Source organism: Gymnoscopelus microlampas (assembly GCF_963454915.1).
Source record: "Gymnoscopelus microlampas genome assembly, chromosome: 9".
Lineage (NCBI taxonomy): Eukaryota > Metazoa > Chordata > Actinopteri > Myctophiformes > Myctophidae > Gymnoscopelus > Gymnoscopelus microlampas.
In genome coordinates this window covers 53,135,183-53,163,098 of record NC_139946.1, presented here as the reverse complement: position 1 = coordinate 53,163,098, position 27,916 = coordinate 53,135,183, and the positions used below count along the sequence as shown (strand labels likewise).

General features: G+C 43.3%; 1 protein-coding gene across 1 annotated transcript in view; it reads left to right on the top strand.

Annotated features, from left to right (window-relative positions):
- opn7a (opsin 7, group member a) overlaps positions 1-27,276 on the top strand; it is a gene marked incomplete at both ends in the record, with an annotated part of 29,596 nt that extends 2,320 nt beyond the window's left edge. Inside the window, 8 exons of the mRNA XM_084066239.1 lie at positions 5,585-5,747; positions 9,080-9,207; positions 11,700-12,034; positions 18,060-18,278; positions 19,558-20,045; positions 23,584-23,609; positions 23,709-24,005; positions 27,248-27,276. Coding sequence (XP_083922365.1) covers positions 5,585-5,747; positions 9,080-9,207; positions 11,700-12,034; positions 18,060-18,278; positions 19,558-20,045; positions 23,584-23,609; positions 23,709-24,005; positions 27,248-27,276 — 1,685 coding nt within the window. The remainder of the gene's footprint in view (positions 1-5,584; positions 5,748-9,079; positions 9,208-11,699; positions 12,035-18,059; positions 18,279-19,557; positions 20,046-23,583; positions 23,610-23,708; positions 24,006-27,247) is intronic.
- Between the last annotated feature and the right edge of the window lie 640 nt (positions 27,277-27,916).

The window sequence follows — 27,916 nt, the reverse complement described above, 5'->3', positions numbered from 1 at the left end:
CTCTGGACCCAAACTTTGAGAACCACTGGTGTTAGTGGAGTCTGTAGAAGTGGGTATACAGTATACTATACTCAGAATGTACTGTACGATAGCAACGTTTCAAGGTGTCCGGTGCAGTACAGAAACCCTGTGCACCCGGTGTTCTCACTTCTCACAAACAATGACATGAACTCTGAATGCTGCCAAGAATAACACTTTTCCAAGGTTGTCTCTCATCATATTGGCATATGATGCCAACTCACATTACAGCTGCACTATGTAGATTTCCTCTTCTACCCCGGATTGGAACCTGCACAAGTGCTGATTTATTTTAATTGTTTTTACCACTGAGCCAATAGAGCCTGTCTGCTTGCTCTGGGGAGAAATTAGAATTTGTGTCAAACCAGAAACGGGATTGTGTCAAAGGGTCGCGTCCAATCTAGACACAGGATCTAAATCATTGGTTCTCAAAGTGGGGTCCGGGGACCCCCAGGGGCCCTTGAGGGGGTTCCAGGGGGTCCCTAGTCAAATGATTGATAGGAACCAAATGAACCCTTATGGGTCTGTAACTCTGAGAGAGTACAAATGGAACCAAATGGACCCTTACGGGTCCATTTGGTTCCATTTGTACACTCTCAGAGTTAGATTAACATTGATTTTACAGTGTATATTGGGGTCCCAGAGATAAAAAAAAATGTCATCAAATGGGGGTCCATGGCCCACTAATGCATATCAAATTGGGTTCCTTGAAATTAAAATGGTTCGGAATCACTGCTATAGCCTTAACAATTGTCTCTTTTGGGGGTCCCTGCCATATCTTTTCCAATGGGGGTCCGTGGGCTATTATGTATAAATGTGGGGGTCCTTGACATGAAAAAGTTTGAGAAGCACTGATCTAAATGTCTCAATAGAAGAGCAGGGAGACCAAATACAACCACCCTAATTAATATTGTTATTGACATTACTCGACAACACAGATTGGACAAAATAACAACATTTGTTAATAAAGCATCAACATCTGTAAACCCTATATACGGTACATTGGCTATTTGAAAATAGCCGATCTACTAGATCAAGCTTGCAGATCTGCTAGTTTCACAAAATCTTGAAAAATATTTAAAAAAAAACATTGTAATAACACAAATCTTATGTGCGGCGGTCCCTGGCACAAAATAGTTTGTGACGGTGGTCATCCTCCTCGGTCAAAAACATTAATTTGGGGGACATTGACGTGGAAAAAGTTAGAGAACCAGTGCCCTTCAGAGCAGAACAGCAACAATGACGTCGTCAGACAGTGACATTGGTGCGATCAGACCAGCATAAGAAGCAGGAGATGGGTTACATTTGGCCGCGGACCCCCATCTGAAAATGTTTTGTGCCAGGGACCCCCAGAAGCAAAGATTAGAGTTAAAAATGTTCGCTTTAAAAATATATATTCAAAGATATGTACACTTTTTCAAGGTTTTTCAAAAATGGCAGATCTACAAGCTCATAGCGCGGCACTCGGTGCCGCGCTATGCGCTTGTAGATCTGCTATTTTTGAGTGGTTAAGTGGTTAAAATGATTGTGACGCTATGTTAACTAATTTCACTGGGGACCCCCTGGTACTCCCTCAAGGACCACTGGTGGTCCCTGGACCACTGGTTTAGAGAGAGCCTGCAGAAACACGGAAGCCTCTTTTCTCCATAATTGAACTTTTTGTGTTTTTTAGTAAATGAACGACCTACTTGATCACACTACAGCGTCACACAAAAGCATCAAGAGTAGCAGATCTACAAGCTCTAAACGCGGTGCGAAGCGACATGTTTCGAGCTTGTAGATCTGCTGCTTTTGCTGTTTTTGAATTTGAATCCTGAAAAGTGACAGTTTTCCACCCGACAGAGATGATATGTTGCAGCAAGAATCAGCGAGATGGAGCCCCTACAAAGAGTGCTTCATAAGGGACCGGTCAATATTTATAATGAGGGGTCCCTGGAGGATATTAAAGTACCCTAAAATGTTGTGACATTTATATATTTGTCTTGACAGGAGGAAATGTTATCAGAAATGTTTTGTTTTTGTTTCTTTTCTCCACGCCATTAACCAAAGGAACTCAAATAATAGAGGCAAGCTTTCCTAACAAAACTATGCGTAGGTGGTCCAAATGCTTCCCTACTTCCCTACCACAAAACAGAGGAAAAGGACCTTAACAAAAAAACTTTCCACCCCTTCCATTTTCTGGATTGTTAATATTTTTTAAAACAAAACATGTACAAGTCTTCTCAGGATGAACACACAGGATGAGCTACAGTATAGTTGGTCATGTTAGGAGCCAGGCAAGGGGGAGAGAGAGAGAGAGAGAGAGAGAGTTGCCTGGTATCAGCTACACTTATATCCTGGAAGCTGTCATCTCCAGGCCAATCAGCACCCAGGTCACCTCCTGCTCAATCACGCAGTCCACCAATCAACACCTTCACCAATCACACGACCCACTTGCAACGCAGTCCAGAGGAAGACACAGTACAACACATAGAGCCAATCCACATATCTATATTCAAATTACCTAGAGGGTCAACCGACAGTCGGTGGGCGGACCGGCGGACGGACGGGCAGACGGACGGACGGTGGACGTCACAAACGTAACATTTGCCGTTTTGCTCCGTTCCGCACCAAACTTGGCACCAACACTGATCAGGGGTCTGCCATCAGAATAGCCACACCAGGGGCCACGGGGCCCATTTTTGAATGAGTCCCTTTAATACTCACTGACAGATGGAGCATTTTCACATTGGGATACCCCGTAAAAACTCAACACAGGCACATGTGCATCGTCCATTATCCCACAACCAGGCAGGGCCGGATTAACACACAGGCCCCATGGGGGGCTGCAGCCCCCGGGCGGGAGCATAGAGCTCTCTTCTTCTCATCCCGACAATATGCTAGGAGCATGTCAGGCACGTATAAAGGAGTGCAATCTATTCATACTGCATGAATTAAACCCATTCGGAATCCCGTACATTACATTTAGTTGAAGTGAATACAGTTAAGTCATTAAGACCCGAGGCCGATTCAAATCAAAAGACTTTTTATACATTTTGAACTAGACATTCAGCACAATGAGTACTTTTACCTTTGGTACTTTGAGTATATTTTGATGCCGATACTTTTGTACTTTTTTTACTCAAGTACATTTTTAATACGGGACTTCTTGTAACAGAGTATATCTACATTGCATTATTGATAGTTTTACTTAAGTAAAACACGCGAGTATCTTCCATCACTTCCATCACTGTCGTGCAGAGACACTCACATCTGGTGGTGTTTGTTCACGCGTCAGCAGCCAAAGCACTATATGGATTCATTATAAAAACATATGTCAGTCACTCCATGGCTTAAGTGAGGGCGATACCCAACCTGAGGTGTCAGCAGTGCTCTGACATAATGAAGTGCTTGGAGACTGCGTTGGCATGCACATCGCGGAGCTGTGTGTCACAAAAAACAACAGCCGTAAACCCATTAAGACCTGGAACACATCAGGGTCATCTTTATGTTTTAGGGGGAGAAAAAATCATTGAAAAGCACGGCACCCCGTCTTTAAAGTAACAAAGTAAAAGTACCAAAACGTACTTTTACTCCCCCCTGGGATACAAAGCAAAAATAAAATTAAGTGTATGCAGTTACAAGAAGTTGCTCTTGAACTCTGACAAAACTAATAGATTTGAGTTGCCTATACCAGTCTCAGAGTATTATTGTTGATCGTTGGTATGCGTGTGAAGTAATTAAGGTTGTTATGTCTGTGCTTTCCTTCATTGATTGTTCTATTTATTTTATTATATGGTCTCTGGCGGGTGGAAACCTCATATGTCGAAAGATTTTACTTTTAAGGATTCAAATTCAAAATCATCAAAAGCAGCAGATCGACAAGCCTCAAGGTGGTTTCTGAAATTATTGTAATGTATGTAAACCATTGCTCCTTCAACGCACAGTGGTTCTCAAACTTTTTCATGTCAAGGACCCCCGAATTGATATGTATTTGACTGAAGACCCCCATCTGAAAATGTTTTGTGCCCCCCAAAAGCAAAGATTTGTGTTAAAAATGTTCACTTAAAAAAATATATATATTCAAAGATTTGCACACATTTTCAAGATGTATCAAAAATAGCAGATCTACAATGCAAGCTCATAGCACGGCACGAATATGAGCTTGTATATCTGCTACTTTTGAATGGCCAAAGTATAAAATGTGGTTTAAGTGGTTAAAATGATTGTGACACTATATTAACACATTTTGCTGGGGACACCCTGGTACCCCCAACCCCCACAAGGACCCCACTTTGAGAACCAATGCTATAGCATGCCTCTCCTGGGCATGCCGTACTGGACAAATGTTATGCAAAAATAGCCTATCTACAAGCTCACAATGCGTTGCAGCGCAGAAGATATTTGGCGTAGATGGAATTAAAGCAGGAGACCACGAATAGACTCCTGGGGAACCCTTGTCAAATAAGTATACAGGTTTTAAGGGGTTAATTAGCTGTTACAGTGGATTTTTTAATATTATTTCAAAAGATAGCAAAAAATCTTTAATTTTCACTAGTTTGGGTCCCGGCTTTGACATTAAATTTCTCTTTTTGGGTCTCTAGCTAAAAAGTTTTGGGAACCACTGGAGTAGCGTCTTAGAGGGAAGAGTACAAATCAGCAACAACAACAACAACAAAACATCTATCTCATCTACAGTCATTAGTTGTCCTTGAGGCAAAGGACAACAAGCTTATGAGCACCTTTAAAACAAAAGAGGTTTGTGGTCAGGGCCATGCAGCCTTACCAAACCATGACTCAATCACTGATGGACTGATGGACTCTGTCGGGTGGAAACCTCACATGTCCAAAACTGTTACTTTTCAGGATTCGAATACAAAAATTGCAAAAATAGCAGATCTACAAGCTTGAAACGCGCCTCTTCGCGCCGCGTTTCGAGCTTGTGGATCTACTATTTTTGATGCCTTTGTGTGACGCTGTAGTGCGAAGTAAGGGTGTTAATTCACGAAAAAACACAAAAAGTAAAAATATGGAGATATGAGGTTTCTGCCCGACAACACTGACTGACTGACCGACCGACTGACTGATGGGGTTTGTCAGCTGAGAGGGCTGGGGTGGCTTCTGTTAGATTTGGACATTGTCCAGCTCTGGAGCCCGGCCAGACCTGATGTTTCTCCTTCCAGGACAGAACCTCCTAGACTTCTAATGTATCTGTGCTTCTAGTACAGACCTCTAATAACCCTCTGATCCTAAAACAACCCCTCCAAAAATGTGCCGCAATTTTTCGGATTCAACATTAAGGGAAATGGTAAATTGGACATAAAGCCACAGGATTGGGTGTGTGGTCCGATTTGATGGACCTTAACAATCTATATGCCATCGTTCAGGCTTACAGTTGAAGTGGGCGGCGTCCGATAAAACAACCGTTGTGCTCGACAACCGCATCGTCACAGATCCGCTGGTCCATGCATGTGTGACTTATGAGCAGGGCGGTACACCTGTGACCACGAGAGCCACGAAAGTCTTATCGTACCGACTGCCACAATACGAGTGATGTGATGTTCTTGTGTGTCCTTGGTGTGTGTAGGTGTGTGTTCGGTGCTGGGGAACAGCATGCTGCTCTATGTGTCCTATAAGAAGAGACAGCTGCTGAAACCAGCGGAGTACTTCATCATCAACCTGGCGGTCAGCGACATGGGCCTGACCCTTAACCTCTACCCTCTGGCCGTGGCCTCTAGTCTGTCCCACAGGTAACTATTACTACACACACACACTGTACTGACACAGTCAGTAACTAACTACACACACACACACACACACACACTGTACTGACACAGTCAGTAACTAACTACACACACACTGTACTGACACCCTCACATACTAGGGGTTTCACAGAATAATCGAATATCAAAAATACTATTCGACACAGACGACACTGTGCGTTAAAGTTTATTATTCGCTGATATTAAATTACGTATTACTTTTATTATTATTTATTTTTTGTTTTGTTTATAATGCCATACATCTACAGTGGCCATACATCTACAGTGGCCATACATCTACAGCATCTGTAGATGTATGGCCACTGTAGATGTATGGCCATCTACGTGATGTTGTGCCTACAAATCTGTATTCTTGAATGCTCTATCTCTATCACAAGCATACCAAAAAATTACTTATTGTCTATCAATTACTCGCCCCATGAAGCCTTGAATACGTGGAGATTTGTGTTTGTTTTTGTTGCATTCCTGAGTCAATAATCCAATGTTTGACTAATTGAATAATGAAAGGAGACCAATCATAACAAGAGAAAAAAACGATAATTAACCCATTCAAACCGGGAACGCATCTGTGTAACCACTTTATCCATATTTTATACTTTGGCTATTTTTGAAAAATCTTGAACATTTGTCCAAATATTTGAATATATACATTTTTTTTTTTTAAAGGGAACATTTGTAACTCAAATCTTTGCTTCTGGGGGGTCCCTGGAACAACATGTTTTGAGATAGGGGTCGGCAGCCAAATACATATAATTTTGGGGGTCCTTGACATGAAAAAGTTTGAGAAGCACTGATATAGAAACATGCGTTTTTCAGAAAACTGTTAGGATTTAGAAGACATTTGTAGAATCCCCAGAGGCAAAGATTTGAGTTACAAATGTTTGCTTTATATATTCAAAGATTTGCACAACTTTTCACGATTTTTCAAAAATAGCAGATCTCCAAGCTTGTAGATCTGCTATTTTTGAATAGCCAAATAAATCTAAAAATGACACAGATTCTTCCCTGGTCTAAATGGGTTAAAAGATTATTTTTGAACCTGGATCATTGGTTGACCTGATACATGCTGAGGAAGGCTTGACGTGCCTTCATGAATTAAAAGTACCAGAAGGACTTTGGAGTGCTGGCTGTTATTTTCTTTCTAGTCTTTGTGAGCCGTGCGCCCGGCAAACTGCATTTATACAGACTGAGTGAGAGTGCTCGTTTTTGTTTCTACTTTCATCTACTTTCAAACCAGAGTGGTATTGGAGTTTATATTATCCTTTTATATAGTTTTTTTCATCTACTTTCAAACCATAGTGTTTATATTATCCTTTTTATATAGTATTTTGTATTGGTCTCCTATACCACAGCAGCGTCAGCAAATATTGAATTAAATTGGCTCAGGAATGAGACAAAAACTAAAGAAAAGTCTCCACGAATTCAAGGCTTATATATTTCGTTGACCAGGGACTCCCAGGGGTCCCGTACTAGGGCCTCCTCCCTTTCCCCCCCCTCTACAAGCTCACAATGTGTCTCAGTGGGTAGAGAGGGCCATCTGGGAAACAAGAAGGTCCCCGGTTTGCTTCCGAGCCCCAGTTTATGTGTCCAAGTGTCCCCTGAGCAACACACTTTAGCCCCTAACTGCCCCCCGAGCAGCACTGCACTAGACTACTAGTGGGGAATCCATCCATTCAACCACTTATCCGGATTCGGGTCGCGGGGCAACAGTTCCAGCAGAGAGCTCCAGCCTTCCCTCTCCTGAGCAACATTATCCACTTCCTCCTGGGGGGTCCCGAGGCATTCCCAGGCCAGTGTGGAGATGTAATCCCCCCATCTGGTCCTTCGTCTGCCCCGGGGTCTCTTACCAGTGGAACAGGCAGAGGATGTCACGTATGTGCAAATATACAGTGACACAGATTACCCCAAAGCAGTGGGGACCATATTATTACCGTCTGTTTACCCACTAAGCCAGTGGTTCTCAGAGTGGGGTTCCTTGGGGAGGTTACCAGGGGGTCCCCAGAAAAATAGTTCATAAAGCATCAGAAACATTTTATTTCCATTTATATGTTGGCTGAACTGTTTTTGCTGTGAAACCTCTGGTTCAGTGGACGGACGGATGCAGTAGTACTATAAATGTAATATAAATGTACCTCTTATCTCCCTATTTTTTACATTTTGTGTTTTCTCGTAAATGAATGCCCTACTTGATCATACTACAGCGTCACACAAAAGCATCAAAAGCAACATACAGTGATCGTATCTTCACTGTATGATCCTATCACACATTGAATACTGTTTCACAAACTGGTCATGCACAGGCGTGACTATTCTCAAACCCATAGAACAGCTCTACCAGAGTGCGCTCAAAGTGTTTGACAGGAAGCCTCACTCATATCATCATTGTAACATCCTCCGGAGGTTCAATTTCTTTAGCTTTGATAACTTTAACATTTTCAAACAGGTTGGGGTCATATACAAGACCCTACATGGTCTGTGCCCGCCCCCCCTAAGTGAATTCATTAAAAGGAAGCCTGATAGGGGAATCAGCACCAGAGAAACCACTCCAGGAGATTGCGAAGTGCCGCACCGGCAAACAACATTCTGTCAAAATGTCCTCTCAGTACAGGGCTGTGTAGCATGGAATGGCCTTCCTCTGCATATAAGGGATTGTGCTACATTTCCATCTTTTAAATTCAATCTGAAAAGATGGTTGCTTGAAAACCAAAGCTGCAACCATTTGTGATCTTGTTTTATTTTTATTTTTATGCTGTGGTCCCTGTAATGTTCCCTATGTAATGTTATGTAAATGTATTCCACTGTTTGTCTGTTTTCTGATTTTTTTGTGAGGACTGCGGATGAAAACTAGCGTCTTTGCTAAATCCGGTGTATTTACGTCCATGTGACGTCCATTAATATGCATTGTCCTGTCCAAATAAACAAATAAAGTTAACAGATCTACAAGCGACATATTTCGTGCTTGTAGATCTGCTACTTTTGCTATTTTTGGATTTGAATTCTGAAAAGCAACAGTTTTGGACATACAGTACAGTATGAGGTTTCATACTGTATGTAATACATGTACAGAGTATATAAGCCCAACAGTGCAATGTGCTTCTGCAATACAAGTGACAGTGACAGATTTGTTGTTGTTAAAAATACATATAGGTTTGGGGCTCTATATGATAAGGTCATGTGCATGACCACATTTGTGTTTTTTCTCTCTTTTTCTCTCTGTGTGTGTGTGTGCGTGTGCGTGTGTGTGTGTGTGTGTGTGTGTGTGTGTGTGTGTGTGTGTGTGTGTGTGTGTGTGTCTCCAGGTGGCTGTACGGTAACGTGGTGTGTGTGTTCTATGCGTTCTGCGGGGTGCTCTTTGGGATCTGCAGTCTGGCCACCCTCACCATGCTGAGCACTGTGTGCTGTCTGAAGGTCTGCTACCCGCTCTATGGTGAGAGAACATGCTATTATAGTTTCACACAGGCAGTGGTGGAAAGTAACTAAGTACATTTACTCAAGTACTGTACTTAAGTGCACTTTTGAGTTTTTTTTTACTTTATTGGAGTATTTCCATTTATCAATACTTTTTTTTACTTCTACTCCACTACATCTCGGAGGCAAAAATTGTACTTTTTACTCCACTACAATTATTTGAAAACTTTAGTGACAAGTTACTTTGTAGATTTCGATTATTATTACAAAACATACATTAACCACTTCAGCCCTATGCATACGTAATAGCCGATCTACAAGCTTTGCGATGCGTTGTGAGCTTGTAGATCTGCTGTTTTCAAAGCATTTAATCAACATTCATCCCTACAACTTCTACAAATTCCACTCACCTCTATAATGACTGAATTCCGAACATTGCTGGCCCCACAATAACCTACCTGACCTGGCGGAGACCTTCTAGTTATATAATTATTGTTATATTACATATAAAAATCTTTGAAGTGCTTTTCTGTGTGTTGGCAAAAAAAAAAACTAAAAAAAACTACCTTCCTTTGAACAAATATATGTAGAATAAATTTGAATAAATATTATTCCAACCTTGCCTCAGGACCAGCTTGCCATCTTATAATGAGTATCTCACTCTACCAAAGAAGGAACATGTGTGTGTGTGTGTGTGTGTGTGTGTGTGTGTGTGTGTGTGTGTGTGTGTGTGTGTGTGTGTGTGTGTGTGTGTGTGTGTGTGTGTGTGTGTGTGTGTGTGTGTGTGTGTGCGTGCGTGCGTGCGTGCGTGCGTGCGTGCGTGCGTGTGTATATATATATATATATCTGCACACACACACACACACACGCACACGCACATGCACATGCACATGCACATGCACATGCACATGCACAGGGACAGGACTGGAGGTGGAAGTGACTTGCTATGCATTAAAATGCATAGATTCTGACTGTAGTCTTCAAACGTTTCTCAGAGATTAAGGGTATAAGCCACAGGCCTGGAGCAATGTGGTGTGTTGTTATACCAGACACACATGTCTTGTTAGTTGAACAAACTCTAGCTTCTAGAGACTTGTGCCAGCTGTACTTTCAAACCAGGCTAAAAAAAAAAGATTTCCGTAGTCCATTGGTTTTCAGGACCCCAGGGGTCCTTTGAAGGGTACCAGGGGGTCCCCAGCTATATAGCATCACAATGCCAATAATTTGGCCATTCAAAAATAGCATTTTTATTTTTACTCAAATCTTTGCTTCTGGGGGTGCCTGGCACAAAATATTTTGGGGGGTCCTTGGCATGAAAAAGTTTGAGAACCAATGCTATAGTCCCCTGCTTTAGAATAAAATATAACAACAAAATCAAAGCCTATAAAAATGGAACACTCCCTGCTTGGCCCTCAGCATCAGGGGATCGATTGCAGGTATAAGTCTCTGCGAAATACTAGCGTCATGCCTAGGGGGCGTTTTGAACTTTTGAACTGATTTGTAGATATATATATTTTTTTAAATTAAAAAACCTGCTTCTCAATCATTCTATTAATTTAAAAAAAAAAGCAATCGATTGACTAATCGCAACGAAAATAATCTACAGTTTGTGCCCTAAACAATATCTCATCCCTGCAATCTCAGCCTTCCTTGCAAAACACAATGTTAGTGGTACAACAGTTGATTGAACTAATTGATTTAGTCCATTCTAATAATTTTTTATCGATAATCAATGATTTAAAAAAATAAACAATTCCTATTTTGGGCATGTCATCTTAGGTGAACATTTTCAAACATAGTGACAGTAGCAGATACCGATTAAAGTTGGAGCAGTACAGCAAGTAATAATCGCTAAGAAAATAATCGAAAGTTTCTGCCCTAAACAATGTCACATCCCTGTAGTGTTGATTTTGACAACACACTTTGATGCAGTTTTAGTAATAGTCTTTTGAATAAAATTCCATTTAGTTTTAGTCATATTTTAGTCATCTGAAATGTTTTAGTTTTTGTCTAGTTTTAGTCGACAAAATAAGATTATAGTCGACAAAATCTACAGTTGATTTAGTTGACTATAATGTATTTTGGCTGTGCCTTGATGGCGTCATAATGGCTGATTTTACACAACCGCGACACGTTGTGAGCTTGTAGATCGGCTATTTTCAGCATGCACACCCTAGTGCAACCAACCATAAAATTACTTAGTTCTACTGGATCTCTTCTCCACTAGTCCCTCACTAACATTTTAGTCTAGTTTTTATTTGTTGACGAAATTTTAGTCTAGTTTTTATTTGTTGACGAAATTGTCAGTATATTTAGTCTGAGTTTTAGTCATCATAGCCTAGTTTTTATTTAGTTTTTGGCAGTGAAAAAAGGTAGTCGACCAACATTTCTCGTCATAGTTTTAGTCAACGAAATCAACACTGAGTTAAAGTAATAATCGCTAAGAAAGTAGTCGAAAGTTTCTGCCCTGAACAATATCACATCCCTGCCTCTCTGTCTCGTTCCTCTCAGGGAACCGCTTCGGGCCTGACCACAGCCTGTTCCTCATCGGCTGCGTGTGGGCCTACGCGCTGCTGTTCGCCTGTTCCCCACTGGCCCACTGGGGGGCGTACGGCCCCGAGCCCTACGGCACGGCGTGCTGCATCGACTGGCGGCGCTCCAACGGCGAGGCGGCGGCGCGCTCCTACACGGTGGCGTTGTTCGTGTTCTGCTACGTGGTGCCCTGCGCCGTCATCGCCTTCTCCTACTGCCAGATCCTACTGACCGTCCGGGAGTCCAGGAAGGCCGTGGAGCAGCACGTGTCTGCCCCGCCGCGCATCGGGAACCTCCAGACCATCATCATTAAGGTAATCTCTCAAGAACAGATTCAGAGATACGCTACTGAATCTGTCGAGAGCCCCGTTCAGAACGTGTGCGTGTTAGCTTACAAGTGGGCGTGCCTTCAGATCAGGAAGCAGGCCGCGCTTTACCCAATCAAATGTAGTGGGCGGGATTTACTGTCTCTGCGCTCCCTTCCCACTGAAAACAAGCCGAAACTCATTTAACAATAGCGTCCTTGGAGCAGACAAAACCACGGAAAGATGTTCACATTTTAACTTTTAAAGTTTGCAAATCTTTTGAAAATAGCAGATCTACGAGCTCATGCAAACATACGCGCGCGCGCGCGTGTGTGTGTGTGTGTGTGTGTGTGTGAATAGCCGATCTACAAGCTCACAAGCTCACAACGCGACGCGCTGTGAGCTTGTAGATCTGCTATTTTCAGAGCGCAACACCCATGCGCAACCAAAGATAAAATGACTTGTCTTTTAGTGCTACTGGATCTCTTCTCCACTAGTCTCTCTCTAACATTTTAGTCCAGTTTTTATTTGTTGGCGAAATTGTCAATATATTTAGTCTAGTTTTAGTCATCATAGCTTAGTTCTTATTTAGTTTTCGGCAGTGAAAAAAGGTACACTGGCTACAGTTTCCGGCGCGGAGGGAGAGGTTCCGATTGGAGCTAGGTTAAGGTTAGAATTAGACGTGGCTTAGGGTTAGCCGTTAGAACTGAATTGTCCTCTGCAATTTGTTACGCAATTCATTCCACAAAAGAAAAGAAAGATGTTTTTCGAACTGTTCCGCACAAACAACCTGTACGAATGAGGCATCAACTACATGAATGGTTTTAATAAGTCAATCAAATACATGGCCTGTGATTTTTTGGATCATTTATTTTGTCCCTGCCCTCATTGTGTAAAGACCATTAGACATGGTGCATTTGGTTAATGGAGACTTGCAACATTGTGGCTGTTCCCAGTTCATTTTGGGGGTGGGGTTTGTCTGTCATGTGGATATAATGGACCCTCGTAAACAGAGTTATCTTGATAAATGATATGTTATTTACAGAAGGCTTTTAGTAGGCTAATGGTGTTTGTGGTGGTTGCTTTGCAGAAAACAATTTACTCATAATGACGAGAAGACCCTTCAGACATGGGACGCAACGAGAGAACGAGTGCTAGCGACAGGAAATGGGGCCTTTGTGCGCTTGCGTGTGCGTGCGCGCGCGCGCGTGCGTGCATGCGTGCGTGCGTGCGTGCGTGCGTGCGTGCGTGCGTGCGTGCGTGCGTGCGTGCGTGCGTGCGTGCGTGCGTGCGTGCGTGCGTGCGTGCGTGCGTGCGTGTGTGTGTGTGAGAGTGCTTTACTGTGGTGGACAGTATTGATTGATTGATTGATTGATTGATTGATTGATTGATTGATTGAACACTCTATTAGTCAGAAAAGTAAACAGCACGTGGTACAGTCAGACATTAAAGCTAAAAGGATAACACAAAAAAGTCCTGGAGACCATTGTGTTTCCATTGTGGTCCTATGTATTCAATTCATCAACATGGCACAAAAACATTACACAACAATACATGTCATCAGCAAATACAAACACCATATCTCTGCTGTCGGGCATGTCCAAAGTATTAACTTTTCAGAAAATGAAATAAAAAACATGTTTTTAGAACAACACAACACTGCCTCATCAAAGTTGGTATTATGGTGACTTTATACATTTGTCAGATACTTGAATGTTGTCCCTATATTATCATCACTTTCCCCAGATACAGCTCAAGTAGAGGTTTTTGACCATTAATGTGGAGACTTTACGCCATTCTAATCAATGATTGAAAAAACAACTATCTCCAAAGTTTGAGTTAGATGGTTTGAACGAGTTTGAGGATCCAATGGAGTTAGGAGGCTTGGTCAGAAGCACTTTTTATTTATTTGGCCACGGACCCCCATCTGAAAAGCTTTTGCCAGGGACCCCCTGGACGTGAAAAGAAAAAAAATGTAAAAAAACATTTTCAGGAAAAAAAAAGAAATAGCAGATGTACAAGCTCGCAGTGTGAGCTTGTAGATCTGCTATTTTTGATTAGCCAACGACGTATAAATGGATAAAGTGGACCCCACTTTGAGAACCAACTGCGCTATAGGGCACAAAGAGCAATGACGTCTCAGGTATTCAGGTAAGAATACAGAACATTGCTGGTCCAGCTCAACAGCGTAGCACACTCTCTCCAAGGGCCCCTTCTAATAAAATCATTTTAAGATTCATGACAGTAAAATAGCTGACGCCTAATCTACTATGTACTAATTAAGTACATTACTGACACTTACTGAGCCAAAGCAAGCCTGCAAAACAAGCTTGTTCTGAAGGACACACACACACACACACACACACACACACACACACACACACACACACACACACACACACACACACACACACACACACACACACACACACACACACACAAACAGGTTGCCAGTCGCGATGCAACGGACAAGCCAAGGACGGTATAGTGTTGATTTTGACAGCACATGTTGATGTAGTTTTAGTCATAGTCTTTTGAATAAAATTCCATTTAGTTTTAGTCATATTTTAGTCATCTGAAATGTTTTAGTTTTTGTCTAGTTTTAGTCGACTAAATATCATAAGATTATAGTCGACTAAATCTACAGTTGATTTAGTCGACTAAAATGTATTGTGGCGGTGCCTTGATGGCGTAATGGCATAATGGCTGATTTTACACTTGGTTACATGCTGAAAATAGCAGATCTACAAGCTCACAACGGGTCGCGCTGCGACGCGTTGTGAGCTTGTGTAACAGTTGATCTGCGTTGTGTTGTGTGGATGAATGAAGTTCCAGACCCTCTCTTTGTTGACAGTTTATTCTGGTAAGAATAGACACAATTCTCTGGTCAGAAACCTCTTTTGGTGTAACACCCGCGATGCAGCAGCACGTCTTGGGCAAATCTAATCAAGACTGGCCTATTCTAACAATCAATAAACATACAACACAATACAATACAATGAAATAAAACAAAACAATTTGCACCTGGTAAGAATAGACACAATTCTCTGGTCAGAAACCTCTTTTGGTGTAACTACAACAGAATTAACAGCAGTTTGTTGTAGACAATGTACTGTTTGGTATGACTGAAAACGACTAACTGAAAACATGTACAAAGCATCACTACTTCATGTAGGTACATTTAGCATGTTTAGAATGACCAGTATACATCACAATATCACAGTAAACTCTTATTGAAAATATAGTGTGCTGAGGAACACATCTTACCTTGGGCAAATCTAATCAAGACATGGACACCTGTGTTACTCAATAAGGTGCCGCCCACTAACCAATAAGAAATGCCCTTACTTAGGGAGCAAGTGGAACCCACTAATCTCTGTTACACTTGTAGATCGGCTGTTTTCAGCACGCACACCCTAGCGCAACCAACCATAAAATGACTTGTCTTTTAGTTCTACTGGATCTCTTATCCACTAGTCTCTCTCTAACATTTTAGTATAGATTTTTTATTTGTTGATGAAATTGTCAATATATTTAGTCTAGTTTTAGTCATCAGAGCTTAGTTTTTATTTCGTTTTCGTCAGTGAAAAAAGGTAGTTGACGAACGATTTTTCGTCATAGTTTTAGACCACGAAATCAACACTGGGACGGTACACTCTACTCTACATGCATCGATTAAGTGCAGATAAGAGGTTTCTGCCTGACAGCAACAATATTATCATTAAAATGTTAGTGTATATTGCCTATTATTTGGGGGCCCACTTGCAATATCCTGATGTCCCACCATTGGGCTCCGGGGCCACAGTTTGGGAAGTTCAGCACCACCGCCGATGGACAGCGACAGACCATGCATGCTGTGACCCAGAAACACACACAGATAAATGACCCTGCAAAGCAGCAGAGACTTCTTATCTCCATATAGACTTTTTGTGTTTTTTTCCGTAAATTAACGCCTTGATCATACTACAGCGTCACACAAAAGCAGAGTTGATTTCGTCGACTAAAACTATGACGAAAAATGTTCGTCGACTACCTTTTTTCACTGACGAAAACTAAATAAAAACGGAATAAAAACTAAGCTATGACGACAAAAACTATGACTAAATATATTGACAATTTCGTCAACAAATAAAATCTAGACTAAAATGTTAGTGAGAGACTAGTGGAGAAGAGAACTAAAAGACAAGTCATGTTTGGTTGCGCTCGGGTGTTGCGCTCTGAAAATAGCAGATCTACAAGCTCACACGCCTTAGTCGACTAAATCAACTGTAGATTTAGTCGACTATAATCTTATTATACAAAAACTACAACATTTCAGATGACTAAAATATGACCAAAACTAAATGGAATTTTATTCAAAAGACTATGACTAAAACTAAATAAAAATTTGCTGTCAAAATCAACACTGCACAAAAGTATCAAAAAGTAGTAGATCTACAAGTGTTTAGAGCTTGTAGATCTGCTACTTTTGCTATTTTTGAATCCGTGGAAAGTAACAATTTTGGACATAATGAGGTTTCCACCCGACAGACAGACACGCACTGCTTCATTTCCGGGCCGCAGTAGATGGTTTTTTCTGAGGCGCCTGAGAGGTGTGTGTGTGTGTGTGTGTGTGTGTGTGTGTGTGTGTGTGTGTGTGTGTGTGTGTGTGTGTGTGTGTGTGTGTGTGTGTGTGTGTGTGTGTGTGTGTGTGTGTGTGTGTGTGTGTGTGTGTGTGTGTGTGTGTGTGTGTGTGTGTGTGTGTGTGTGTAACAGGATGCTGCAGATGTTCTATCAGTCCGTAATGGCTTGCCTCTCTCTTCTTTGTGATTACAATGCTGGCTTGGGGGGGGGGGGGGGGGGGTTACATTAACTCATTCACTGCCAGACTTATTTCTGGCTGCGTGGTCCCAGTGCCAGGAAATTTGCGATTTTCTTACCTTCAACAGTAGTCACAGAATATTTATCTCCAGTATGATCGATCCCCTGATGGTTGCTAATCACAGAGGGTTTCACTGTGCTTCCGCCAAAATTACATAGTAAAAAAAATAAAATACAGAGGAGCCGAGATACAGGCCTTTTTAAGTAATAAGTTAACCAGGAAGTGAATGGAGCAGTACATCTTCGGATCACGATATCTTGGGTTCTGTGTGAGAAAAAAAAGAAAAAAAAGAGTTGATGCCGGGGACACGAGCAACCCTGAACAGGCTGATCATTAAAGCTATAGCTCCATCATGGGGGTGGAGGTGGTGGGGGTGATGAAGGTGCCTGCAGCGAGGAAGCTGGGTCTATTATGGACAACCACTCTAATCCCCACCACGTGGAGATTGTGTGGGATTAAGGCTCAGCCACAATAAGGGGGTGAATGATAGATTCTGACCGAGACCGTCCTTTGTGCCGGTAGCCATGAAGATGTATAACGAGGATCATGTCGGTCGCTCATCCCACTCAGGACTAATTAGGACTCGGTAACAAGCAGTCCAGTACGGTGTGCTTCTTTCTGTGTGTTCTCTTGTGCTGTTACCTGTCTTACACTATGCCAGAACTGCCAAGGGTATAGTGCAATCTTATTATATATATATATATATATATATATATATATATATATATATATATATATATATATATATATATATCTTCGCTGTCGGGTGGAAACCTCATATGTCCAAAACTGTTACTTTTCAGGATTCAAATTCAAAAGCATCAAAAGTAGCAGATCTACAAGCTCGAAACGTGTCGCTTCGCGCCACGTTTCGAGCTTGTAGATCTGCTACTTTTGACCATTGGTGTGTGAATGTGGGAAAAGTGGGGACGCTGTGTTGACTGTTTGCCGCCCCACCTCCCAATGTCCCCCCCCCCTGTATGTATGAATGAATGAACCATTGTAAAGCGCTTTGAGCACTTGGAGAAGCGCTATAAAAATGCAATTCGTTATTATTAAAAGGTTTCTGGCCAAAAGCAACGATATGATGATGATTGACCTCGCTGTCTGTGTGTCTCTCTTCCTTACAGCTGAGCATTGACCTCACTGTCTGTGTGTCTCCCTTCCTTACAGCTGAGCATTGCCGTGTGTATCGGCTTCTTCGTGGCGTGGACCCCCTACGCCCTGGTGGCCATGTGGGCGGCGTTCGGCCACATGGACTCCATCCCGCCCATGGCGTTCGCCGTGCCCGCCATGTTCGCCAAGTCGTCCACGCTGTACAACCCTCTGGTCTACCTGCTCCTCAAACCCAACTTCCGCCACACCGTCCGCAAAGACCTCCTGTCCATGCAGGTGATTAGAGTTCTCAATGTTTTCATTCGCTTTTATTTTTGTTTCGTTTTGACTTTAACCCATTGACACTGGGAATCAGTGTTTTGATTTTGACAGCAAATTTTGATTTAGTTTTTAGTCATAGTCTTTTGAATAAAATTCCATTTAGATTTAGTCATATTTTAGTCATCTGAACTGTTTTAGTTTTTGTTAGTTTTAGCCGACTAAATATCATAAGATTATAGTCGACTAAATCAATAGATTTAGTCGACTAAAATGTATTTTGGCTGGCGTTGATGGCGTGGTAATGGCTGATTTTACACTTGGTTGCATGCTGGAAATAGCAGATCTACAAGCTCACAACGCGTCGCAGCGTGACACGTTGTGAGCTTGTAGATCTGCTATTTCCAGACTGCAAAACCCGAGCACAACCAAACATAAAATGACTTGTCTTTTAGTTCTACTGGATCTCTTCTCCACTAGTCCCTGTCTAACATTTTAGTCTAGTTTTTATTTGTTTACGAAATTGTCAATAAATAGTCTTAGTTTTAGTCATCATAACTTTTTTTATTTTTTGTTTAGTTTTCGTCAGTGAAAAAAGGTAGTCGACCAACATTTTTCGTCATAGTTTTAGTCGACGAAATCAACACTGCTGGGAAGCATCTGTGTAATTTTAGATTTTTACAAGTATAAAATATGGATAAAGTGGTTAAAATGATTGGGACGCTTTATTAGCTGATTAAGCTGCCCCCCCCCCCCCCCCCAAGGACCCCTGGGGATCCATGGACCCCACATTGAGAACCAATGGTCTAGTTAAGTTAACTATGCTAACCCTGCTGTCCCTACAGAGGAGGTTGGAGTTAAAGAGCTGGTGCCATGGTTTTGCACTTTTTCAGTTTTTCATAGGGTCAAACGTGCCAATAGAAAAACAGCCCTTTAGTGACATAGTAAAAACATACCCTCCCCCTCATTATCATAACACAACAGGTGTGGGCATGAGGAGGAAGAGGAGGGACTAGGACAGGTGGGTGGTGCTAAGGTTGTGGAGGAGGTGCTAAGGTGAGAACCAGGTATACTTAATGAACTGGAGGCAGGTCCACATAAAAACATAATTTTAACAATTTCTGTACACTTTTTTGAAAAAAATCTTCCTCCTAGTATAACCATAATACCTGATGATTATGTTTTAGGGGGGGAAGAAATCACTGAAAATCACGGCACCCCGTCTTTAACTATGATAACCCTGTTGTCCCCACAGAGGAGGTTTTAGTTAACTATGCTAACCCTGTTGTCCCCACAGAGGAGGTGTGTGAACCAGTGTCTCTCCCTGCGCTCTCTCCTGGTGCTCAGCCTGCGTCCTCTTCTCCCCCAAACGGACTCCTCCTCCACGCCCTCCCGGACGGCGGCCGCGGTGCACGTGGTGGTGGGTTCCTACTGCTGTGCCCGCGAGAGCTGCCAGGACACCTTTGAGTGCTTCAAACACTACCCTCGGTGCTGCCACGCGGGCGTCAACACCGTGCAGCTCTCCTTGAAGGAGAGCTCGCCTCCTCCTCCTCCTCCCGCTCCTCCGGCAGTAGGAGGAGGAGGAGGAGGTCCTAATAAGCTCATACCAGGAGCGGGCCTCCCGCCGCCACGCAGAGCCCACCGCAAACACGCCAAGAGGAAAGTACGAGTTCGGGAGAAAAAGAAGACGGACATTGCCGACGGCTTGGAGGTGACAGTAGGAAGTGTCAGCAAGCAGCAGCACAGGACTACTGCAGCTGCTGCTGCTGCTGTTGTTGCAGCTCCGTGAGAAATGTAGAGACTTTTAGCCAATGCGAACACGTGAACTTTCTACGTCGTGTTTACTGGTAAAAACGGGGTCGGTTGGATTTATCTGAAACAACCTTTAAAGGAGTAGTTCACCTAAAAAGAATTGTCAATCAATTACACACGCCATGAAGCCTTGAATTCATGGAGATTTTTTTTTACTTTTGTCGCATCCCTAAACCAAAAATTCGATGACCGGGTGGTTGCTTAGAAAAGTCTCCCCCGGTCGTCAAATTATCGGCTTAGGAATGCGACAAAAACTAAAAAAGTCTCCATGAATTCAAGGGGTGTGTACTCTGTAATTGATAGAAAACTTTTTTAGGTGAACTACTCTTATCATGTTTTCTAATTCCATTTGCTTGAGTTTTACGATATACAACCATAATATTGTTTATTTTTTTGTACAATTAAATCAAATCATACAAAAAAAAGAGACACAACTATTTTTGGTCTCTTGTTTTGGAGTTTGTTTGATATTTTCTTCATTAATTGAATCCGCCCTTTTTTCTCTGCAAATGTAGTCGTTTACCAATTCCCGAATTCCCCACACACCGAAGTCCGCCCCATCGGGAGGACCGAGCACGCGTGGAGGAACTTGGCGCCACCTGGGTGTTTTAGAACAGTGGTTCTCAAACTCTTTCATGTCAAGGTCCCCCAAAATTAAATGTATTTGGCCACGGACTCCCATCTCAAAAAATATTTTGTTCCAGAGACCCCCAGAAGCAAAGATTTGAGTTGCAAATGTTTGCTTTAAAACATATATATATTCAAAGGTTTGCACAAAATGTTCACGTTTTTTCTAAAATAGCAGATCTACAAGCTCATGGCGCGGCACTCGGTGCCGCGCCATTAGCTTGTATATCTGCTATTTTTGAATAGCCAAAGTATAAAAGGTGAAAGTGGTTAAAATAACTGTGTTGCTATATTAACACATTTTGCTGGGGACCCCCTGGAACCCCCCCCAAGGACCCCTGGGGGTCCCCGGACCCCACTTTGAGAACCAATGTTTTAGATGAATTGTAACCCCTGTGCACTCTCTTGAAGTAGCACACTGTCAAATGCAGATTTTCCCCCTTTTTTTGTTTTTGTATTGTGCAATGTCACACTCAGGGTAATGCCGTTATTTTTGTTTTTAAGCGCCAGCTTTGCAGGTTTGTCTGATAATTTCAGTCAATAAAAATCAATAATTCCAAATGGTCCTTCCCACAATTTTACAATAAATATATTTCTGAATGTGAGTTAGTGAATTGGTTATATCGCTGGTTTGGAACCAGCCTAAATGTATACTATATGCTTTATGGAAAATCTGACCCTGGAACTTAATGATCCATCCCGGGGTGTTGTCATTGGACAGCGGAGTGACTTCCCAGCATACCTTGGGGCGCACACTTTTATTGCTTTAGTGTTGTTCAATGTGTTATGAAGTTGTTATTTGATATGGGAACTGTGTTTATGGTCATATCATTTATGTTATACCTGTATAATTTGGTTATGGAACCCAGGGGTAATAGGGATATAGTTGTATTGAAACCCCCCCCCCCCCCCCCCCCCCCCCCTCCTAAGACCGTGCCTTCAAGTACCTTTAGGGTTGACTATCGCGTTGTTTCTTGAACAGTGGGTCGGGACCCATTTGTGGATCGCGGACCGATTTCTGTGGGTCGGGAGTAAATACCCCCCCCCACCCCCTAAAAAAAAATATATATATATATATTATTTCAAAATATGTATTTTTTTAAAACGCAGTTTTCAGATGCGTTCCCGGTCTTAAAGGGTTAATCAGTCATTTCAAGTATATCTCTTAGCATTGCTATGCATAATGATACCAAATGACCCTATTCAGCTCTCTACCCCGCAAGACTGTTTATCCCATTAAGACCTGAGGCTGATTCTACCAATGTCTTTTGAAATAAGTTTTTTTTTTGCCAAGGACCCCCAATATGATATTTGGCCGCAGACCCCCCCCATCTAAAAATGTTTTGTTCCAGAAGAGAAGATTTGTGTTATTAAATTCATTATGATTCAACATTTTTCATTTTCCCCCCTCAAAAATAGATGTACAAGCACGCAGCGCGGCACTAAGTGACGTGCTGTGAGCTTGTACGTATATCTGCTATTTTTGAACATTTTTTAAACTGCTTTTTTAAGTTGCTAAAAAACATATTGGTTTTGCAAGCACTTTGTCCTGTAATATGTTCACCTTCTGGTTTTATCCCGTTCTTCTGTTTGTAACGTGTTTTATTTACCGTTATTCTGTTTTTTATTTTTATATCATTATTTTTCATTGTACAGCATCTTGTAACTCTTGTTTTGACACATTTATAAATATGTTTTACCTCACTTACTGGTACTTATACCTCCTTTGTATGGCACTGAGCTGAGTTGGTTAGTGCTGTTTGTATACAAAGCTCTGAATTCCCATAGACGTGTTTAATATCGCGTCAAATAAGAACTGTGTTCCAAAAATAAACAAATGACCCCGGCGTTTTTACTCTTATGGAGAAAACGATAATGTTACTTCCGACGAATTAGTTACATTTTCGCCAGAAACAGACTGTATCAAATATGAGTGACTAACTCTCATAAACGATACAGAGCCGCCTCCCTGACAATATCGCCGAGGCAGTTTGTTTATTTTTGGACCACAATTCTTATATGAGACGATTCTAAGATGACCCAATGTTATTCTCCATAGAGAAATTACTTTACGAACCAGGGGATGAACGAGTGACGTCAGGATTTCTGTACTCTATGGATGATTTTATACTTGTTTGCAAGCTGAAAATAGCCGATCTACAAGCTTGTAGATCGGCTATTTTCAGAGTGCAACACCCGAGCGCAACCAAACATACTTGTCTTTCAGTTCTACTGGATCTCTTCTCCACTAGTCCCTCACTAAAAAAAAAAATCCCTAACAGTCTAGTTTTTATTTGTTGACGAAATTGTCAATTTAGTCTCAGTTTTAGTCATCATAGCTTAGTTTTCATTCAGTTTTTATTTAGTTTTGTCAGTGAAAAAAGGTCGACGAACATTTTTCGTCATAGTTTTAGTCGACGAAATCAATACTGGTAGACGTGCACGGCACACACAATACTGTTTGTGTTGGCACTGGGCCCCGTGTGAGGCAAGCATTTAGGGATTTAACAATGGTATGTTCCCCTTAACCGCTTGGAGGAGTGCCAGGCAGGGGGGGGGGGGAGTGGTAAGTGGTATTGCAGTTGGCTGGCATCATGGCATAAACTGGGTATATCCCCATTAATGTGCACTACCAGGGGAAGGACGGATTTCGGGCATTATCCCAGAATTATCCTACTACTTCAACTCACGTCGAGCAAGTGGTAACAGGGGGGCTCTGGAATTGCCGCTCGGCTGTGGTGGAAGGCAAAGCTGCTTTCATCACAGGCTACGCATCCGGGCTCTCCCTTAACTTCCTTGCCCTGACTGAGACTTGGATCCCACCAGAAAACACTGCTACACCCGCGGCTCTGTCAGATGTGTTCTCTTTCTCTCACACTCCCAGAGGCGTGCGGATAGGTGGTGGTGCTGGTCTCCTAATTTCCAGAAAATGGAAATACTCTCCTGTCTCACTGTCACAATTCTCTCCTAACTCTTTTGAATATCACATGGTCACGGTTTCTCATCCAGTCAAGCTCACCATTGCAGTTGTTTATCGCCCACCGGGCCATGCTGGTGGCTTCCTGGAGGAACTCGACCATCTAGTCTCTCACTTCCCGGTCGACGGCTCTGGAATCATCCTTCTGGGTGACTTCAACCTCCCGACCGAGAAGCAGCTAGACCCACTACTGTCGTTTCTCGCCGCCTTCGACATAGTCCTTTCCCCATCTCCCCCTACCCACGAGAAGGGCAACCAACTGGACCTGATCTTCACCAGAGGCTGCTCTACTGCTAACCTGTCCGTCACTCCTCCTCCCAGTGAAAAGGGTAAGAAACTCTCTGATCACTACCTCATGTCTTACTCTCTCTCTCTCTCCTCCCCCCCCCCACAGCCCCTCCCTACCCACATGATTTCCTCACGTCGCAACCTTCGCTCACTATCCTCCTCTGATCTTTCCTCCTCTGTCCTCTCTGCTCTCCCTGCCCCCGAATCCTTTGCCCTACTATCCCCCGACACTGCCACTGATCTTCTTTTCTCTACTCTATCCTCTTCCCTGGACCATCTCTGTCCCCTCACCACCAGGCCTGCACGCCAAACTCCACCTGCACCCTGGTTGTCGGACTCAGTGCGTACTGAGAGACGGAGCCTAAGAGCAGCTGAGCGTAAATGGAGAAATGGCAACCTCCCGGAGGACCTCCTTACCTTCCAATCTCTCCTTTCTACCTTTTCCTCCTCTCTATCAGCTGCTAAAGCTGCTTTCTTCTGCACTAAAATTCAGGCTTCTGCTTCTAACCCTAAAAAACTCTTTGAAACTTTCTCCTCTCTCTTGCAACCACCTCCCCCTCCTCCCTCCTCGTCCCTCGTCCCTGACGATTTCGCCAACTTCTTTGACAAGAAGGTGAACGATATCCGATCCTCATTCCCTCCTCCCCCGGCTGGTGCCCTGCGCACTACCCACACCCGTCCCTCTTCCACCCTCCCCTCTCTAGTTTCATCTACTCCTCTCTCCCCCCCCTCCACCTCTCTATCCCACTTTTCTCCCCTTTCTCCTAACGAGGTCCTTCTCCTTGTTACCTCTAGCCGCCCCACCTCATGCTCTCTGGACCCTGTCCCATCCCCTCTGCTGCAGTCCACTGCACCTGAACTTCTTCCCTTCTTAACCCACCTTATTAACACCTCTCTGACATCTGGTTACTTTCCCTCTACTTTCAAGACTGCCAGAGTCACCCCCCTCCTCAAGAAACTGACACTTGACCCCTCTGAAGTCAAGAACTACAGGCCGGTTTCCCTTCTATCCTTCCTATCTAAAACTCTCGAACGTGCTGTGTTCAAACAACTGTCCTCGTATCTCCACCAGAACAACCTCCTGGACTCCAACCAGTCTGGGTTCAAAGTGGGTCACTCGACAGAGACTGCCCTCCTGGCAGTGGCGGAGTCACTCCATGCCGCTAGAGCGAACTCTCTCTCCTCTGTCCTGATACTCCTGGACCTGTCTGCAGCGTTCGACACAGTGAACCATCAGATCCTCCTCTCCACCCTCGAGGGGATGGGTGTCTCAGGCTCTGCACTCTCCCTGTTTGCATCCTACCTGACGGGTCGCTCCTACCAGGTGATGCTGGGAGGGTCTGTGTCTGAACCACACAGGCTCACTACTGGGGTTCCCCAAGGCTCGGTTCTGGGTCCTCTTCTCTTCTCTCTCTACACTACATCTCTTGGTGCTGTCATCCGCTCCCATGGCTTTTCCTACCACTGCTATGCCGATGACACCCAGCTGATCCTCTCATTCCCCCCCTCTGACACACAAGTGGAGGCACGCATTGCTGCTTGTCTGGCTGACATCTCGGAGTGGATGTCGACGAACCACCTGAAGCTCAACCTGGACAAGACCGAGCTGATGTTCATCCCGGGGAAGGGCTGTCCTCACCGAGACATGGCCATCACCATTGAGAACGCTGTGGTGACGTCAACTCGGACTGCGAAGAATCTGGGTGTGACCCTGGACGATCAACTGTCGTTCTCGGCTAACATCGCATCAGTGACACGGTCCTGCAGATTCCTCCTCTACAACATCAGGAGAATTCGGCCCTTCCTCACGGAGAAGGCAGCCCAGGTGCTCATCCAGGCTCTTGTCATCTCCCGCCTGGACTACTGCAACTCCCTCCTGGCTGGCGCTCCGGCATCTGCCATCAGACCCCTGGAGCTTGTTCAGAAAGCTGCGGCTCGTCTGGTGTTCAACCGCCCCAAGTTCTCTCACACAACTATCCTTCTCCGTTCCCTGCACTGGCTCCCCGTAGCGGCTCGCATTCAGTTTAAAACCCTGGTGCTAGCCTATAGGGCAGTGAAAGGAACAGCTCCCTCTTACCTCCGGGTATTGGTCAATGCCCACAACCCTTCCCGACCACTCCGGTCGGCCACCAAGGGGCGACTGACTCCCCCGCCACTCAACGGTCCTTCTGGTCGATCGACACGGTCACGACTTTTTTCTGTTCTGGCCCCACAGTGGTGGAATGAACTTCCCACTGATGTCAGGACAGCAGAGTCACTGCCCATCTTTCGCCGCAGGCTGAAAACCCACCTCTTCAGGAAACACTACCCTTCCTCTTTGCCTGGCCTACTTGTTGTTAACTAGTTTAGGAACTATTGTTGTATTGGATTGATTAGCTCGTGCTCATTTGATTTGGCTATTTTATCTCATGTGCTTGAAAGTAGATAGCTGATATATTGCACTTTTACCTTAGCGCTAGGTATACTCTTGGTTGCTTGTTTTTACAGGAAATACACTTAAGACCTCTGGTGATTAGTAGTTTCGTTCCCTACCTATGTTGAATACACTTATTGTAAGTCGCTTTGGATAAAAGCGTCTGCTAAATGACTGTAATGTAATGTAATGTAATGTAATGTGTGTGTGTGTGTGTGTGTGTGTGTGTGTGTGTGTGTGTGTGTGTGTGTGTGTGTGTGTGTGTGTGTGTGTGTGTGTGTGTGTGTGTGTGTGTGTGTGTGTGTGTGTGTGTGTGTGTGTGTGTGTGTGTGTGTGTGTGTGTTAGTGTGTGTGTGTTAGTGTGTGTGGTGAAAGAGGCGAGGAAGAATGAGATTGTGAGACTGTGTGTGTAATAAATGTAAATTGGTTTACACACACACACACACACACACACACACACACACACACACACACACACACACACACACACACACACACACACTTATATTTCTATACTTGTGAGGACATCAAAATGTTTTTAACCCTAACCCTAATGCCTGCAGTTTCTGCTCAGTTCTGCGCCAGTGTTGTGCACTGCAAAACAAAAACAGATCTACAAGCTCACAATGCTGTTGCACTGTGACCTTTTTTTCTAATTCTACTACACTTGTTGTGGGGGACATTGTGGGAATTAGGCCCCTCACAGGTATAGCAATGCAAGTAAACACACACACACACACACACACACACACACACACACACACACACACACACACACACACACACACACACACACACACACACACACACAATGCATTGACCTGTGTATGCGCGTCTCCTTGTGTTGTTGTTTTAATTTATCTTCCTCAGCCTCAGTGGTTTTCATGGCCAAGCTATAAGCGGCCGGTGCGCTCGTGGCTCACCACTCTGTAAGATTGTGTGGCCGACCTAAATGAATGGATGTCAAGTCCACACGCTCCCAGAAGACCATGGTCCACAGTGGCGGAAAGTGATTGAGTACATTTACTCAAGTACTGCACTTGTATTTTGTTTATTATTTATATAGTCCATTTTCAGTATGTTTTACTCTGCACCTCAGACATTAACAAGTGCTCATGCTGTGTTTTAGATCATTTTACACAATGACAAATGTGATGTGAAATGTAAATAAGTGTAGAGGGCTGTCCCTCCACACCAAGAACGATTACTCTAATAGTCGGGGGCCACGGGGATATTTTGGTTCAGATTCTCGCAAATTCGCCAAATTTGGCACAGATGTTGTCCATACCATACTTAATCATTTTAAGATGGGTGCCAAGATTGGCGCCCCATGGTACAGTACTGCCATATTGCGCAATCCAATATGGCTGCCACCCGAAAAAAACGGAAAGGCCTAGAATCATAAATGATACCATTTTTTAGGGGTTTTCTGGGTCGTAGAATCTGATTCTGGTGTTATTTCAATGATTTGAGGTCAAGATTACCCCTCAAGGTCAATTTTACTCATCAAAGTTAGTATATAAAGGTAATATTGGGGTA